At 44.0% G+C, this 19,035-nt stretch overlaps 1 protein-coding gene across 1 annotated transcript in view; it reads right to left on the minus strand.

Annotated features, from left to right (window-relative positions):
- Positions 1-461: 461 nt before the first annotated feature.
- The window catches only part of CNTNAP1 (contactin associated protein 1), a 419,356-nt gene continuing 400,782 nt past the window's right edge, over positions 462-19,035 (minus strand). Inside the window, exons 23-24 of the mRNA XM_069634419.1 lie at positions 11,624-11,668; positions 462-8,939 (exon numbers count right to left, since the gene is read on the minus strand). Of these exons, the coding sequence (XP_069490520.1) occupies positions 8,749-8,939; positions 11,624-11,668 (236 nt within the window). The 3' untranslated portion in view covers positions 462-8,748. The remainder of the gene's footprint in view (positions 8,940-11,623; positions 11,669-19,035) is intronic.

Genomic DNA, 19,035 nt, shown 5'->3' on the forward strand with positions numbered 1-19,035 from the left:
GATGGGTAAACCGCCGACATTACAGCTCAATTCGTAGCCGGAGAAGTTAAAAGGTCCAGGAACCTGCAAAGCGCCAGGATTCTTGGGCCTTTTTACCACCTAGCTGCCAAATAACCAAGATCTAGCAGAGCAGACCACGGACACGAACTCAGCTGCAGAGGTGGTCCTCTGGATTTCAAGCACATTGGAAGTGCTGCTTTTAGATGTGTTAGCAATAGGTTTGCTCACATAGGGGGTTAATGGGCTGCAATGATTCCATACTGTTGAACATCTCTTTGCCTTGATGGCATGGGACTGTTGTTCTGAGTTTCACAAATGCAACATCTTACCCCATTGTGCAGTGACGGGTATGTGCCTCGATACCGAACACAGTGATCCCAATAGGACCCTATTGGGGAACAGACACACCAAATGACAGCAATTCACCGGAATGAAGTCCACGCATTGAGGCCGACAAAGAATCTGTCGTACTATTCTTTATTTATTTTACACCTCAAAATATCATTTAAATAGAGCATCTTTACAAACAAGGGTCTGCTGACTGTAGTGCACACGATACATGGTTTGAACAGGACAGGTGGTTAGACCCGAAGGATGCTTATTAATGTTGATAGTACAGATCACACCAGAAGATTTTCCAAAACCAGTGTTGGTGGACCTCACCCAGGACTTGCCTTACAGACAGCCAAATTTTGAAACTGTGCAATGAAAAGGGGAGGACTTGTTGTATGATTACCTGACGATGCAACGATAAGGCAATTCTAGGCAGGTGCTGAGGGCGCCAGCACTGAGGGGCACCAGAGGGCAACACTCCTATAATCATCAAATTTGGCCCATTGTACCCACAGTTGGAGGACCTACATCCGTGGAGACCTGGAGCTTTGGGGCAGAAGTGGATCAATCAGGCAAAGGGGACATTGGGTGAAGTCCCCACCTGGCCTACACTGTAAAATGCGCCTACGGCTAGACCAGTCCACTTGATTCTACCCTAGCCTTACAAGCCATCTATCAGAATTAGCCTGTGAGTGACTCTTCTGATTTCTGAAAAGGAAGGCTCATCTTTGGCAGAAGTCAGCCACTAAAGGCGGCCCACAGCTTCTCTTCTCACTTTTCTGACTTGCCCTGGACATAGCTGCTATGTAGCCCTCTATCACTGTCATGGTGATCATCATGCTCCTTCTCCTCCTTTTTAGCCAATCGAGCTGTGCATGTTGGGACTTGTAGTTCATGGATCCAAATTGCTTTTCATGCAAATGTCAGGCCTGGATGAAGGTGTATTACATGATGCTGGTCTAGTGGGACATGTTGTTTGATGCGAACATCTGCAACTTGTGGTCACCATCCACAATACATATGTCAAGTGTAACAAAGCAGAACACACTTGGGAATCAAATATAGAGTCAATTTGAAAATGATTTGAACTCAAAAGCAATAGGGGTTTCCAGCAACTAGAGTAAACCTAAAGACTATGGTGGAGGCTCATGGCAGTTGAATGGTTAAGCAAAGGATCTGACATTTTTGGCTCTTTTTTCTGCTGTCACTTGTTTGTGAATCTGTGTAAACCAAAAGTGCATTGTTGGACACTGTGGCCGACGCATATAGCACTCACACCTGCTCACCCTTTGGAGGTAAGATGCACGCTTTCTCTGATTTCTACTGATTATGTTAATGTTTCATTAAATTACCACTATTCTGAATGGCTGATAGGAAACATTGTAGTGCTACAAAGGAAATCAAAATACTGCATTAACAGGCGCCTGTCGTTGCCCTAAATGGAGCCATTCCATATAATGTTCTGAATGTCAACATTTTAAAACTCTTATAACAGAGCTTGCCAGAGGGCACAGTGCGAGTGCATAGAGCAGGCGTCCACGACGCTTTGTCTCCCAGACTTTTTGCACGGTTTCCAGACAGTCTTCCACCTTAAAATGCTTACATGCTACTGTCAGGCATATTTTGTGATGTGTTACTACTGATTCCTCAGATGGTGCCAGATAACAAAGCTTTTGCTTTCAATATTTTCCAAAATGGCTTCCATTTTAGGACGCTTTTTTTACATCTATTTGAAGCAACTGACCTAGTGACCTGTAATCTAAAAGGATTCAATTCATATATTATAAACTGGAATACAAATTCAAATCGATGCCACCTGAAAAAAAAACTATGTAGCTCTGGCATTGTTTAATGAAAAGCCATCTCAGGACTGTCAGCAGTCAAGGCGTGCAGCGATTAGCAAACAGTAAGAGTGGCTTGCTCTGACACAGACACAACCTCTGTTGCTACCCGAGTAGGCTCTAGCTCATAGGGGGACATGCACCCTTTACAGTGCTCCCTTTCACCCAGCATATTGCACTGCTGTGATATCACAATGGCAGGTGCCAGCAGAACTACTGTGACATCAGAGTGGGGAGGAGCGCTTACTGAATGGACAGCCCAGCACAGCACAGTGGAAACTGACATCACACTGGGAGCTGCTCTTACTGCATGGAAAGCACACTATGAACATACTCCTGTCACATTACAATAGAGGCTGACTTAGTGCATTGACATAACGCTGGGAGCTGCCCTCACTACACCGTCTGACCTCCCGCTAGGAGTGGCCCAATTAGCAGTGCCATCAAACTAGGGGTTGATCTTATTGCAGTGAGTCCATGCTGTCAAATTCCAAGCCAAGCCTTCAGTTGCATCAAAGTGGGAGATGCACTTTACTGCAGGGACTCTGTTACCATAGCAACAGCACACCGGCAGACAAGGCCACTGAGCACGTGTGTACCACCTCAGAAAAGTGTCATTTTGCCTTGCACTCTTTGAAATGATACAACTGAGCATATTGTCTCTGACATAACAAGTAAGTGTAAAGATAATATGAAACAAACATGGCTTAGGCTATCATCTTCTTAGTATGTGGTAAACTAAACAGGCGTGTGGGAGCCCCTCTACTGAGAACGAGCATGGGTCAAATAACCTGTTCTATGGAATTTCTTCCACTCAGGGGGGTCTACAACCTCGTGTATGCTTGCATTCTATTGTCAGGCTTGTTTAGTTATGTGGTTCTACTGATTCCATCTGTGCGCCAGATGACAACGCTTCTTCTGGAAATGCTTTCCAAAATGGATTCCGAGTTAGGTCGTAAAATACCAATCTTTTTTCGGATGTAGCACCCTGGAAGTGGTCTATCTTTAAAGATGTTTGTTTCAGGGAGGCGGTGGGCAGAACCTTTTAGGGAAATGGGGAAAACTGAGCTCCAATCAGAGGCCTTTACGAATGCAACAGATGTATGGGCTACTATAAAGTCTTGTGATTGTTCAGATGGCATCAAGTTATTAGATACACAGTCCCCATTTTGCAAGCAACTGGCCAATGGGAAGGTCAGGGCCAATGCACGGCTGTATGGCACCTTGCAATGAGGTCACTTTTGCAGAACCTAGGGCCAATTAGGCACCCATTTGTTGCCTCTTGCTTGTGTCGCCCTAAGTGGCCACCTAACATTGCCTTACCGTAAAACAGGACATTGGGGAAGGTGCTACTCATGCTTCCATTGGCAGACATTTCCAGTGAAGCCGTAGATTTGAGACCTGGTGATGACATTCCAAGAGGTGGCGACATTACAAGAAAACCATTGAAAATGGAAAGGGGATGAATTTTGCGTCCATCTTCAGTGTGTGCTCTAGATATTGAGGAGGCACAGGGCCCTAGTTTAGCCGCTTGGTGTCCCGCAGCGACACCAGTGACGTGTGTTGAAGTAGTTTAACACAGATGTCCTTACATATGGGTTGGGCTCCAACACCCATGTCCCGAGCAAAGGCCCACCATTCACTGTGACAATTAGAGTTTGAGACAGAGATAGGAAAAAAACACACCTAACACACCATTGACAGCGACACTCGGTTTTCCAATGCAAATAGCGGACACAATCTTTCCTTTTATACAAACGTAGATAATACAAAATTAGAGTGTAATCTTGCAACCAAAGTATTAGAAATAATGTAAATCTCTTTTTGCCTGATTGTATGAAAAGCAACATTTCTTTTTCTTATTAGCAAAGTGCAGGTTACGCGCATGCGCTCTATGAGTATAGCAAACCGCATATAAATATATATATATTGCATTAGCAGCAACTGTAAGTGCACAGCATCAATTCTTGGAAGACAATAGATTTCCACTATAGATTCTCTATGCCTCGTACCACTATTGGCTTTATAGAAGCAACTAAACAAGCAAGTTAGTCTATGTTCCAGCGGAGGGAAGGAAGCGCAGTGAAGGCGGTACTATGTATCAGGCTTTTTTCCCTTTCGTTTTGTATAAAAGGATCCATTTTGTAAGATGTCAATAAAGCAGAGGGGCCTCCATTAAGGATTTCTTTTTAAAGAGAAATAATAAAAATGTGAGGCAGGAATTTTTGCCCTTTGCAAAACCTTTAGTACATGAGGAATGTGGCAGCAGACCTGACCCTCTTGTTGATAATGCACCTTTAGGGGGATATCAAACTTGTTACATGAGGTGCGTGTATCCAAAATATGCCTTTTCTTCTCCTTGCCACATTGGAGTCCATGTCAAGACCGGCTCACTTTCTTATTTTTGTCAGCCTTGCTCTTTGGAACCATTTAAGGGATATTTGATCATTGTAACAGCTTGGTCGAGGAATGTTAAGCAAACTATGACATAGTGGACATGCCACCTTCTATATTGCTTGTGCCCTTGCTGCCCGCAGAGTTCCATGTTTTAAAAGTCGTGAGTTTTTTATGAGCATTGGGATATTTATGTCTCCATTGTGTCTGTTCAATATATTTACCAATAATTACTTTGGTTCTACTTCTGCTTTTTGACTATTGAAGAAGCATTGTGTAATGCTACTCTTCAGGTTTCCACTTCCACTTGTTGTGAGCTTTAGTTAGAGGGGTACTCTTACATCTGTGCATGGCAGTGAGCTTGCCCTCTAACTCAGAGGACTGCACCCTGTGTCTCTCCAGATGTTCTGGACCAAACCTCCCATGACCCCAGACCATGATTGCTTGGGCTGTTGGGATCTATTGCTTGAAACATCTGGAGAACCAAAGGTTGCAGACCCCTGCTCTAGCTATATGATAACTAAACAAGGCTGAAAAGCTATGTGGGAAGTTGCTGTGACTGCTATGCTGTAACTTGCTTAACACCTGGAACCAGGCTTTGTACATGGATGCTGTGGCAAAGTAACATGTCGGGCTAAAAAAGCCAGCGGAAATCACCCCCAACTGCTCCCTGCCAACATACATGAGAGCTGACAAATGTGTGGATTACAGTGAGCTTATTTTGTAGCTACATGATTCCGAACAAAAGTGAAAAGCTACATAGAAGGTTTCTGTGGCTACTGTATCTCGGCTTCCTCGAGACATGGGAGCACGCTTTTTAAACAGATGTCATGTCACACAACCAAGAAACCAAGAAATGCAGCTTTTGGATGAATAAACTAAAGATGAAGCACACTTTTCATGTACTTTGATCTTGGACAAAGAAAAGAAAACTGGCAACAAAGCTGTGCACACATGAGGTTTTGCAAAGTCTTCTTGGCAGACCCAAGCCTGGGGCTTAATCTGCTTGCAGCGTAATTTATCCTATTAACCATCTGCACACCTGGTGGGCAAAACAACATGACTGGTACAAAAGGCCAGTGAAGAGTCATCCTCCCCCAAATCGACATGGGATCCCATTTTCTTTCTTTTTTGTATGCAAAAATAGTGAAGGAAAGTCACAGTTTTGCAGACTCTTATCAGGGTCATGGTGGCCCTTCGATAGACCATTCTTTTTTGGTGATGGGAGGGAGAAGACAGAGGGAGAAGAGCTTTTGAACAGGATGTTTCTTGTGTGGCTTTATAAGTAGCAGGGCTGTGTCAGTAGCATGGGAGGCAGCTGGGGGACTCTGGTACCTGCAACTTACCATTTGTTGCTCTTTATTCCGTGAGAGGGTTCTGACAGTCTTCGGATTAAATAGAAGTGAAGTTGCATTAAACATACGGCTGACAATAGAAACAGAAGAATCAGACGTGTTAACAAATAGAAGAAAGACCCCATACAACTGTTGGGGTGACCAGGTGTCGCTGTTTCCAAGCAGGGGTTGTCTACTCCACCAAGCTCAGGTTCCCAAGTAGATGAAATTGGAAACACTTAGCAGCTTCAGGTGCCGTTTGGTTCTCTGACATTCACAGTGGTTAGAAAGTCTTTAAAGGGGTTTCCCACTTTGAAACCTGCACTTTTTGGTTAATGTATTCTTTGCTTAATCCAAACCCATGAAACCTCCCATTAGTGGTCACTTGGGCTTGGGGATCCTGCCACCTGGCTGATAGTGGGCTTTTTAGTTGGGCGTGATTCCAGTTCGACTTTCATAGCCTTTTTAAACTGGATCTTATCCGGAAGCATTGTCAATGGGAGTCATTATGGCAGGCACATGGCTAACGCGTGTCCTTTGCTTTTGCTACAGTCTTTGGTTCACTTGGATGTAGGAACTGGGGATTGGTGGCCCTTTTTGCTTTCAGGAAGTGCAAGTACTTCCTGATTCTTAAATTGATGCTTTGTTAATGGGATTCACTGGGATAAGGTTTAAGCTATGCTTTGGGCCAGATATATCATTGGTTCACTTGGAGGTATGGAGGGGATTGGTGACACTTTTGCCCTCAGGAAACACAAGGTCTCCTCTTCGATGCCTATATGGAAGCATTGTCAACCGAAGGCATTATACAAGCAAGCAGGCTTGTCTATGCTTTTGCCTGAGACTATTATTGTTTGCCGTCGATGTACGGACAGGCGATCAGTGGCCATTTTGCTTTTAGGAAGTACAAGGTCATTTTCCATGCTGAACTTTATAGGGCATTCAGGGCTTAACTCCACTTCTTGGAAAACTTTGCTGAGAACACACAAAAGGGGTTACGATTAACTGCCTTGATCTTCAGGAAATTGAACATATATTTTGGCTGAAATGTTGCCATTGTGTTTGTGTGTGTGTGGACTAAAACCGTAGAAAATATCTCTGGCTCTTAATACAACAAAGTGGACTCTTACACATGCCCTGCAAAAATAACTAGTTACACCAGACGGAGAAGACCTAGCGAAACCCAATGCGCTCCAGGGTAGCTTGCCGCGAGGCATTTCGAGCCAACGCATTTTAAAGCCATGTGACGACATTTTGGGTGGCATAAGAACTTAGCAAAAGGTGAACTCAAAATATGGGCTGTGACCTTAGGGACAGAAGTGCACAGTGGCAGGAAAGGGTGGCCGAGCATTATATAGCACCATTTGTAATTGCTCTAAGAATTAGACAGTCAGGCAGCGTGGCGCGTACAAGGCAGCAAGGGATAGGGAAAGGTCTTGGAACTGCAGTAGTTCCACAGAGTGTTACGGAAAAAAATACTCACTCTCCACATTGTTTATTTTCATGGACATGCTACTCTCATCTAAAAGCAAGAGAATGTGTAATTAGTTGTGCTTCAGGACATTGGCGAAGCACCCTATATACGTGGGCCTATTCTTTCTTTGAGATCTTTAACACAGGGACAAATCAGAAAAGTGCTCAACATTTTGTATGTGAAAAACACTTCTGCCCATTCTTTCAGGTGCTACAGCTCCAGATTAGATTTCTTCCCCTTTCTGCATTTTACAGTGCCCTATGGTTCTATGAAAGATCTGGCCCCAGAGCCAAGAGCCTTCGGTTGTTCCAGCAGAGGCACTTCCTGTTTTGCTTTAGCGGCCTTGTCAACTGACCTGCAACTCGTGCAACTGCGCAAGCGTGACTGTGTCACCATTGTTTCTATTTGCTGCAGGCCTGAAAGATACCTACCAGAATTAAGTGAAGCACACACCTAACCCCCCACCAGTCCCCAAAATTGTACATCTGCCAGAAAATGTTTCTTTGCAGGAATCTCTGCAGTAAAGGACATTGCCAGCCAACATCACTGTTCATCGTTAGGTTCCTTTTCACCAGAGTCCATTTTAGCAGCCACTCAGACATTCATTGACTGATCTCTCCATAAACCCATGTTCATCAATTAAACTGAACCTGCCCCCAGATGTACCCTCTCTCTAGACGCTTTTGAGCCACTAGTTACTTAAGGAGCAAAGGCTTTAGAGCACCAGTAATGATTGGATAAGAATACAATTTAATAGATTATTCCCCAGAATTACCTCTTAAAAAGGATGGTCTTTATTTTCTTCAACCAAAGATTTTGCAATTTTCTATGTATGTTTCTGCTTCCTCCCTTAACCCGATCGATTGTGCTCTCTGCATTTGGCAGGGGATGTCAACATCTTGCAGTTTCAAAACCAGAAAGCTCTTGCTCTAATTTTCAGAGGTATGTAAATTATACCCACTGTTATGATATCTTTGCTCTTGGTGAGCAACATACTGATATACTTTTTAGCCCCGTAGTACATAGAAGTTATGAAATTACAATTAAGGAAGGAAGAAGTGAGTAAGATAAATGGATTGACAAACCAAATGCTTCACTTTGTCGGATGCGGAGGCAGTGCGTTTTGGCAGCCTCCCATTACTGTTCGCTTCAGGTATTTGGCCCTTCTAGAAACCCTAGAAGGCAGCCCTGGTTGGCTTTCCAGTTTCTATTCCTCACCCAGGACAATAAAGAGCCTACCAATCCCAACGCCGAAAGCAATTTGAGTTACAGTGCCCCTCCTCTGGAAAAAAAATCCCTCTGCAACCTTTGGCCAAGAAGTAAGTGCCGGGTTCTGAGTGTTCTTTGTCCTGCACGGCGGGCGTCTGGGAGTCTATTCAGGCTTGGCTTCTTCCTGGATCTGAGGAAGGTCCCGGTCCTTTCGGACTGGCAGAGGATTCACAGTGTTGGTGTAGTCAATGGCTTTCGGTTCGTTGGTGTGGTACGAGCCCTTGTAGCGGTGGAAATACAGATACAGCAGAACTGCAACCCCGATCAACAGAAGCAGGAGAAAGATCACAACAACTGATCGGGAAGGAGAGAGAGAGAGAGAGAGAGAGAGAGACACACACACAGATTAAAGGATTCATTTCACAAGGCATGTATACTGCAGTGAGAATCTCTGAAATTGAGATTGTAAATAACGTAAATATGCTTCTATTGCACGTCACCATCCTTTGAAACTGGGGGAACTGAGTTATTATTATTATTATTATTATTATTATTAACAGCAAGATCAATGTGCCCAGTGTGAGGAATTCAGCCATTGGGCAGATCTTAGACGTTGTCATGTTTGTGTTTGCACCAGAGATGCGTGAGATACAGGTTTACTGTATATTCCTGGACTTATGTAAGAGTGTTTGTGAGCCGGCACTCGATTTAAAGGCAGGGAGAGGAGCTCATGTGACCTCTTCAGGTCCTCTTATTCGAAAAAACCTATGACTATAATCCTAACTTTAGTGTTGTTGCTTAGGGATAGAACTCTTCTGTCTTTGTGATTGCATGCACCAGATGACCTGGCTAGCCTCTTGTGAAGCGTGAGATGTACACATGGTAGATAACCAATACTTTCTATACACCACCCGTGTGAGCTGCCACTGTTCACATTAAGATCAAAGCCATCAATGTTGCTGTGCAAAGTGGCCTATATATCGGTGAGGAGCAGCTTTATATCTGGGTCCTTAGGGATGATTAGTATTCTGCATCCCAGAACATCAGATGGCTTAGAAGCTGAACCTTACTTAATTGGCCTGTCTTTCCAACACACTTAATTTCGCCATTTTTCCTTCAGCACTCTTTCCACCTTCAAGGCTTCAAAACTTCCTGGCATTGCTTTGCCCCCCACTGTCTGCCTTCACCCTCGCCCTCTGCCACAGCCCACCATCCCATCTCTGCCTCCGCCATTTACCAGACCTCATGTTGCCACCTTTGTCTTCTCACAGACCCTGCTCGAGTGCCAGTCATGGAAACATCCTGTTAGTGGGGGGCATTACCATCTGTTAATGGCACCATGGCTCGCTTTATCGCTTCCGCTTTACTCAGCCTGTAACTTGGAGCCAGTCCATTATAAGGCAGTAATGCCACCCACCTTGGGGGTTATTTTGTATGTGAATCTAACTCCAAGGAAGAGGTCTGCCCCATATATCACGACACCCATCCACCTGTACCTTAACCTCTAATTTAGTCGTCTCTGTTTGAAAAGTTTTTTTGAAAATATTTTGAGTTTAAATGCATTGGGCCTCATTACGAGGTGGGCGGTAAGGGGTTAACGGTGCCAGTAAAGGCGCCGGAGCCGTTAACCCCGTACCGCCCTATTACGAGGTCCCCTTGCGGGACCCGCTCTGGACGTCTGGTTTTACCAGACGTCCTTAGCGGGTCCCGCGAGGGGACCAGGGAGCTAACAATGGGCCCGTTGTTAGCATGCTCCTCATTCCCATTGAGCCCTATGGGTGCTCAAATGGGAATGGGGATGGTCTGGGTCCAGGTTTCCTGAATGGGGAAATACCGGGCCCTCCAAAGTCGGAATGGCCCGGTATTTCCCCATTCAAGAAACCCGGACCCGGGTTTGGAGGCAGCCATGCCCTTATTAAGTCATGAGGCCCATTGTGTATTTGTTTTCTTTTTATGTTAACTGAAGAGTTCACCAGCCCAACTCACTTTAAGCTGCTCAGGTAACACTATCCGGAAGCCTCAGATGCAGAAAGGTGTACGTCCTTATAAGGCGGACCTCACTTATGTGGGATAGGGTGATGGGTATGCTCCACGATCACAAACATACTAGACCACATCAGCTCCTTAATTCAGTGATTGCAATAACACTCTTTTGGATCAGGTGAACAAGCTGAGAATGTGGTCGCCAGATCATTAGTCCTTATGATAAAAACGAAGATATAAAATTGTGCCATGTATAAAGACTGTAACATGCATTCTAATAGCAATAGTCACCATTCTCTGAAGGTGCCTCAGTAGCATTCCAGCACACTATAGACCCTGCACAGTAGAGCATCATCAAGAGACATTGGGCCTCATTCCGAGTATGCCTGTATCCTGGTGGCAGAGCCGCCAGGATACAGGCATCTGGTACTTACCTTTACTGGCACCCGGTCTGGCAGCTTTGCCACCAATTGCAAGTGCCGGTGTTTCAGTGTAAATCCCCATTCATAGAGTCCCATAGCGTCATTACTGCCACTGGCAATGCCGGAGGCGGTAACAAGGGCTTTTTTTGGCCAGTAGGGCACCTGGTTTACCTCCAGCATTTAGCTTGAGGTAAGCCAGGTGCCCCACTGGCAAACCCGCAATCGGGTGATGGGGTAAAGTGCCAGTATCCATGGATTCCAGCACTTTTTTAGCAGACGGCACGACTCAGAATGAGGCCCATTGTATGGTAACATAACAAAACAGTGGACTATTTAGAGTAGCATGGGTAGTTGAATGTCTTCATAAGGCATTTCGGGGCCACAGGTGTACATAAGGCATCCTAGGGAATCTTAAATATTCATAGTGCAACAGAATTAGTTGTAGGTCACCAATCACCATAGAGCATCATACAGTAGCATAAGACATCATAGAGTCGGGCGATGCCTTGACCGTGCAGTGGTTCTGAATGGCTGGTGGGGCTTTAGCAGCTTCCGTCACACTACAGGGAAGGCCACAACAGGAAACGGATCTTGCTTACTGGCTGATAGGCCTCTTAATTTGGCAATAATTACCTGCGATGATGATTGCCAGGCTGTCGTCGTGGATGTAAGGGAAATCTGTGATATAAAGAACATCATGTAAGAATGTATCCAATGTGCTATGTCTTGCATTTCCGAGCTTTGTCTAGACATCTACTGAGGACAGTGACACTGGCCAGATTTTCCAAAATGAGAGTCACGGTCATGCAAACCCAGAGATGATTGAATACCCAAGAGGAGCTATAAACGCTAATGTTGATGTTTCATGAGGCTGCTCAGTAGGAAAGCTAAGCTTGGTGATACCAGATGTCAGGCGATTCATATATCTTTACTACGTCGAGGCACGATTTCGGCTCTATTGGTTTCCAGCCATGACATGACCATATAATGCATTTAGAATTGCTGTTTTTTGTGTACTTTTTTATTTCAATTTCCCATCATTTGCTTTGTATTTGTCTTGCAATTCCTTTGTGTATATCTTCTATCTAAATATCTTATCTAGAAGGATTTCCTGTCTTTTCCCCGGTGCTGTTTGACTAGGTGCATGTTTCCAAACCGGTACCCTTTATTTTTTTAAGGAAGAAACCATATACCCCAATATTCTGCCCCTTTTTTACTTTACTTACCCCCTTTTCTATTATTTTGTCTGTGTGTGTTTTCAGGTGCTTTGTTGGGTCCTGCATTGATCTTGCAATGTGATACCTTTGAACGGGGTAGAGGCACACAAAAACTGCCCCTTTGGGATGTTATTCCACAAAAAGAACTAACCCGGCATTGTTGCAATTATACGCGTCTGAATGGCTTCTTCCCAAGTCTTATCAGGTACGACGCGGCCAACACTTCAGAGTGTAGGCATAGGCCATTACACCTTGCTGAATGAATAAATCAGAGGCCAACAAGAATATTTAGATATTAATGGCAGATAAGGACTACCAAGCCCAGCTAGCTTGCTTGTCCCTATGCATTTTATAAACTAGATGTTTTGGACTATAACTCCCATTGCCCCCCACCCCCTACTATGCTGGTACGGACTAATGGGAGTTGGAGTCCAAATGATCTGGAGGATGACACGTTTAGCACCCACTAGAAGCTCTGTTTTTGATCTTCTACTATGATGATGTCCCTGTGGCCGACTGGCAGTATTGGATTTGTTACTGATTTCATCTAATTCATTCTGCTGGAGGCTGTTGTACACATTCAGTGCTCTTTTGGGGAAGAAAATCTTTCTTATGTTTCCTGTGCCCTTCTCCAGGAGTGACCCCTCAGGCATAGAGGTGCTCTTCTGGCTCTCTTGGCTCCTCTGATACAGGGGAGTAATTGCTGGATTGGTCACGGATAAGTCAGCATTTTGGCTCGTTCAATGATGTTGTAAGCTATTGATCCACGCACTTCCAGGAGGGATGGATTCGGATCTTCTCGGATCCTTGAATTTTAGAGACAATTCTGGAATTCCAAATAGCATTTGTTAGCCTCCTTTTCTTTCTTTCCATTGCTTTCCTCTAGTGTTTTCACTGAAGGGACGAAATCTCAAATCCCGGGGGATTTACAGAATCTTAGAAAAAAGGGTGATAGGAAAGATTTGGAGACACACAGAGAGCTTTCTCAGCAACATTTTGCATGTGCAAAATAAGGACAAGTGGTTCTGGACTAGTGATCAATTGCAGAGTACACAATGGCCCTCATTATGGTTTTCACGGTCCAGAAAAAATGCCAGTAATTCCGGCACTGTCATTATTTCCGGACTGGCGAACCACAAGTTTGCCGGTGGGGACCACGGATCTCCTGGTAGGCCTGACCTGCCGGTACAACAGGTCCCTACCAGCAAAGAAATGCCTGAATCAGCGGCAACGGTAATACTGATGCCGCTTATTCAGGTAATCCCATCTCATGGACTCCTATGGGACTCCATGGGAATGGGAACTTACCGGCTGTCCGGCATCCGTAATATCCTGGTAATAACGGATCATCCGGTTGCAGAGATGGTAAGGGCAGTTTGCCAGTATCCTGCCGGTAATACCAGCGGGATACCAGCAAACTCTTAATGAGGTCCAATGTGTTTGTAATTTACTGACATTTCAAGAAAGAAAATATTCCTCTCTAGTGGGTCATTTTGAGAACTGTGCACTGGATAGTAGGATACAGTCTAAAAAATACTACCCTACAGATCCTGTCTTCAAGCCACATGGACGCTTCTGCTTTTCACATATCTGGATTTTATATTTCAGTTTACTTACTTCCTTTTGTTGTCTCATCTGCCCTTTGTTGTTCTGCAAAACTCCTCTGACCAGTCCCTTTTTGAAATTTCTTTTTTCTTACAAAAAACTATCTACTCCTTAGTTTACTTTGAAGATATCCTGATAATGGCACAGAGTTGGTAGGTAGTTCATGATCATATTCATGTTACTGACACCCTTCTGCATAGTTTGGGGGCCGTAGCGAATAGGGAGAAGTCATCTGTGGTTCCAGCACAGAGGTCAGATGTTTTTTCTTTTCAAATAAACATTTTATTAGGGTTTAAATAGAAAGAACACTGACCAAAGCATCCTATTTCGTTGTCACACACTTGAACAGATACATCTCTCAGAGTTACACATAAAGTCAGACTCAACGTCTGTCAGATAATAGTTATGTTCATTTGGAACTCTCGGGGCCAATCTCCAAATGCCTCAGGGCCCAGTATTGCAAAGTCGGCCCCTATTGGAGCCAGCACCTTAGGGGGGGTCTTCTGGTTAGGCATGGAAACTTTTCCACGTATTCCATAAATGGGACCCAGGTGTTCAAGAAGTAGTTCAGATTCCCAGTCCGAATAGCAGTCACTTTTTCAGCCACAACTATTTCCCAACACTTCAACCACCATAGGGGGATCGAGGGGCCATCTGGGTGCTCGATCCCCCCTCTTATAAATCCCAAACACTTGTCCCTTCATTTGGTCAAGGTCAAACATTCAGAAGGTAAGACAAGAATGAAAAGGGCCTTGAGAACTCTGGCATTTTTTGTTAAAGGGATGGCCACTCAACTACCTGAGGAGCCTAAGAAGAGGCTGGGGAAGATGATTGACCCAGGAGGAAGAGGCGAGTACTCCTGCAGCCCACCTAAGCCAAAAGGATCGAAGAACTGACCTGCTTGATGAGCCTGGGAAGAGTCTGAGAAAACTGACTAACCCAGCGGGAAGAAGAGAGTAGCCCTACAGCCAGAAAGGTGAAAGAGCTGACACGCCTGAGGAGCTTGGGAAGAGGCCAAGGCAAAACCTTGCTAAGATCCTGGTAGAGAGAGACCAGGACAGAAGCAGGTCCCATGAGAAGAAGAGGGGGAAAAAGCAAATATCCCCTGAAAAAGAGAGGGGCAATAATGCAGGTCCCCTGTGGACGTGACAAGCAAAAGAAGAAAGAGAGAAATAAAGTAAAGATAGACTCCTGAAGGAAAGAGGAGTCACACCAAGGAAGAAAGGGATGAACCACTTGAATGATGGAAATAGCGAACCAGAGTCCATGACCCAGCTGATCCTTGCCTAGGGGTCCTATAGCTCGACGACAACTACAGGTCGAAGTTTGATTGTCTCGGATGAGTTCCCCTACTGTTTGTCCATCTGAGGAAACCATAAGAGAAAACCTCTTTTAAATTGTTGGACTTTTGTTATTTAGAGAAGGATTTAAAGTTAGGTATTCTACCCTCAATACTTTTCATCCAAGCGAAGAGCTTTACATTTATATTTTTCATTGCACTATATAATCAAGCTATTCCGACGATTGATTCAGTAAACCTTTATTTTAAGCTAAAGGATTAGTTGTGACAGACGAGGCTTCTTTAGGGGTTTTAGTAATTTGGATCACCTTTTTACTTCATAGGTGAAGTACACGTTCAGTTTTGCATTATTCGCTCAGGGGTGGACTTCTAAAGCATTTATGTTTGAACATTTTGCTTTATTCTTTAAACCCTGTCTTGGTTATATGTGCTTAATAAAGTAATTTCTGTAAAAAGACCCAAAGTCTGAGACCCTTCTGTTTGCCATGTCATCACACTCGCCACACACAATTATTTTCTTAGCCCCTCTTTACAACTGTGCATACCAGCACCTGAATATACTTAAGGATTTGCTACAGTTATGCAAACAAGGTTCGTCTTTCTAGGGTGGGTGGCAAGAAGAGAATTGACCTGGGGGATTCATTTGATGGAGGCTTGGAATGGTAGAGCTATTTTTTGTTTCCCCATAGATCTATTATTAGAGGCAGACGCCAATCTGATAAGATGAGGTGCAAGGTGTGGTCTATCCTCAACTGGAAGGAAGGAGCCCAGATGGGAGCCTGCAGCATATATCAAGTCTTAGGTGATTCTCGCAGGATTCCTCACAGTCCATTGGAAGATCAGCTAGCTTGCTATTTGGCCAATGTGTGCTTACACTGTCTTGTCCGCCTTTAGATGTACAACATCTTGGCGGAACAGTTTAGAAACAAGTTAGGGATATTCAAGGTCACACATGTTGTCTCTTATGGCCAATAGCCTTTGGGAATTCTGTGTCCAGCATCACATAAAGGTTGAGACAGCATTCCATTGGCAACACATAATCTGATAGCAGACAGGAGCTCTCGGCATCTAACCAATGTCAGCAGCTGGCACCTTTGTCCTTGCGTGTTCCACCTTATTTCACAGTGGTGTGGTCCTTTTCAGATAGATCTGTTTGCCTTTTGTCTGGACCACCAACGTCCTAGATTCTCCAGCTGGTGCCAGAGCCGGATTGAACAGGAATGGATAGTACTCCTTTGCTAAAGGGGCAACACACACATTTCACATTAATCCACAAACCCTTGCTGTGCTTCCAGAGGCAGCAGGCATTTATAGTTTTCATCATTCTAATTTCACCATCTCAGGCAGGATATCCACTACCTTGAGATCTGATGGTCAATTGTGAAGTGGTTTCCCCGGGGGAGCCAAAATAACGAAGGGATCCCCAGGAAGAGTTCCATCTTCTGCTGCGATTAATGGCGTGGTTGAATTCAGGGATTTCGAGACTCCCAGGGTTTATTCCGGATTCCTCAGCCTCAAGTTCGCTCACGTCCTATTGTGCTGCCTTGATTAACACATGTGATCTGAGGTGCTTCAGTCACCTTATTGGAGATGTAGTGCAGGTGGTGAACTTCTGCAGATTGATCAGTTACTTTGTCGTATCGCATGATTGCTGTCTATTAGCGAGCTATTCCATTGAGGCATACTATAGAAGAAAGCTTCTAGTTTGTACACCTCTCATTAGGATGCCACCTTATCCAATGTATACCCATTTTTGGGTTCTGCATTTGGTAATTTCTCTCTTCGATCCAATAAGGAGCTCCCTCTTCTATCTCTGTCCGCTACGCTTATGATGCTGATGGGTTTATGATTTTATTTAGTTGAGTACTTGATTTAACGGGGCACATACCACAAGTGTTTCCAAGTATATTTCTAAACATGTCCTGCATTTGGTGATTTCCCTGAACTAAATCTGGTAAATGCCTGAGGCAATTGGGCCTCATTATAAGTTTGGCAGCGCAGTAAACGTTTGGTGATAATTCCGATGCTGCCACTTTTTGGCCACTAAGGAAATTCCACCCATTTTAGTGCTCTGCCCATTCCTGAGATTGAAGGCAATTTGGAGGATTTACCTCTCGTATTTAGCTGGAGGTAAATCCTCTTCAATTTACCTCCAAAAATCATCAGCGTTTACTGTGACGAAATTACAGTTTGCGGTTCACTTGCCAAAAACCCATAGAATACTATGGAGTGTAGAATTGGGGATTAAGACCACTTCAACACAACTCAGAACTCTAGCGGTAAATCTGCTGGACCAGGAGGCGGTAACAGTAATTAAGTTTGTCGATAATTGCCCAGAAAAACATTGGAATCATAATGAGGTTGAGCATCAATCTCGCAGTTAGGGTTTAAGTATGTTCTCTTCACAGCTATTCATTTCATCCTGCACCCACTCTTCCAGTATTATCGCCTCTACTGGGGAGCTGGCCTAGCTGGATTGTGTTCAGGGTGTCACAGGTTTTACTATAACCCTATTGGGCAGCCGTCATCCACCGTACTCGCTCAATTTTGAAAGAGTAGACTAGGCAGCCTCCTTGCCGTGCTGCAAACATTAGGATTCTCCCCAGTTATGAAGACAGAAAGGGATGCTTTTCACAATGGCACGTAGGCAAGTATTATCCCACCCCTAAACTATGTAAACTAGCCCCTCTCTTTGGTTGCTCTTGTTTCAGCTTCAAGGGAGTTCCTCCAACTGGTTTCCGTATTTGTGCTGCATGCTCCAGTCGCGCTCTTTGTGAGTCATTGTTTCTGGGGGATTGGGGTGCATCTCCCTTTCTTGCCTGGCGTTCTGGCTGCACAGGGTTTAGTTTAGAAGCTGTGACTGGATGACTTACTATGGACTTTGGGACGCTTAAATGAGGCACATGGATCTGCTATTGGTGGGACAAGGATCACATGGGTGTGGGGAATCTTGGGAGGTGTGGTCTTTTGTTCTATTTTTCGTACTGCTTTGATTTCAATACATTTTTATTTGCAGTTTTTAAAGATAACAACTTCAACAGTAACATTTAAGAAAATAATTGTGTGCATAATATTCGTCTCCATGTGATAAAAACTTAACTTTAATTGTCACAACTAGGAAGAATTGGAATTGGCCAGCAGTGATATTCATGGTGCTGCAGTAAAAAATATGTATTACACCGGTGACATTTCTACCTCTGGGGTAAATGAACTCTTATGGCATTTTGGCATTTGCCTCCAATGGTAATGTCATACCCCTGACAATAATTTCCAAAAAACAAAGTGTCTCCACTTTATTAGGAAAGGCGCTTCTCAGTTAGCCCCAATCTAGGTTGCTGTGTCTAAGTTCAATGCTCGTGGTATCAAAAATACTAATTCAATGGGTTTAGGCAGACAATGTTTAATGCACATTTCTGTAATGTTAAATAATAAAAATCTTCTTAATAGGTAACACATAGAGCATCCATCCAAAAATGCCCGTAATACTCAGGTGTCAGTGCCAATGCATTTCGGTAAAAAAACCTTCATCAGGGCAGTATAACAGCACAACCTGAAATTTCATTTCTTATTTGAGTCACCAAAATCACAACGTACATTCAAATACATGTATAATATATGAAAACACATACCCATTTGTGAGACACAGCCGTTTGGGAAATTGTAGAAGAAAAAAAGCAATTCAATTAGTGTTCTGTAGTATTAACTATTATGTGAGTATTTTTACGAGCTAGCAAGCTCTGCATACCTTAATTCAATCAAAGAACGCCTGGATAGCCACGTCATGTACGAGCACAGTAAAAATCTGTAATAAATCGTAGTTATAGATTAAAAGGGAATCTCCTACACCAAGTGTAACTAGCATTCCAATTTAAAGTTATTTGGGAGTATCTGAGCTTACCCGGCGACTTGTAGAACGTTATAAC

Source organism: Ambystoma mexicanum, chromosome 13, assembly GCF_040938575.1.
Source record: "Ambystoma mexicanum isolate Mex_15411 chromosome 13, UKY_AmexF1_1, whole genome shotgun sequence".
NCBI lineage: Eukaryota > Metazoa > Chordata > Amphibia > Caudata > Ambystomatidae > Ambystoma > Ambystoma mexicanum.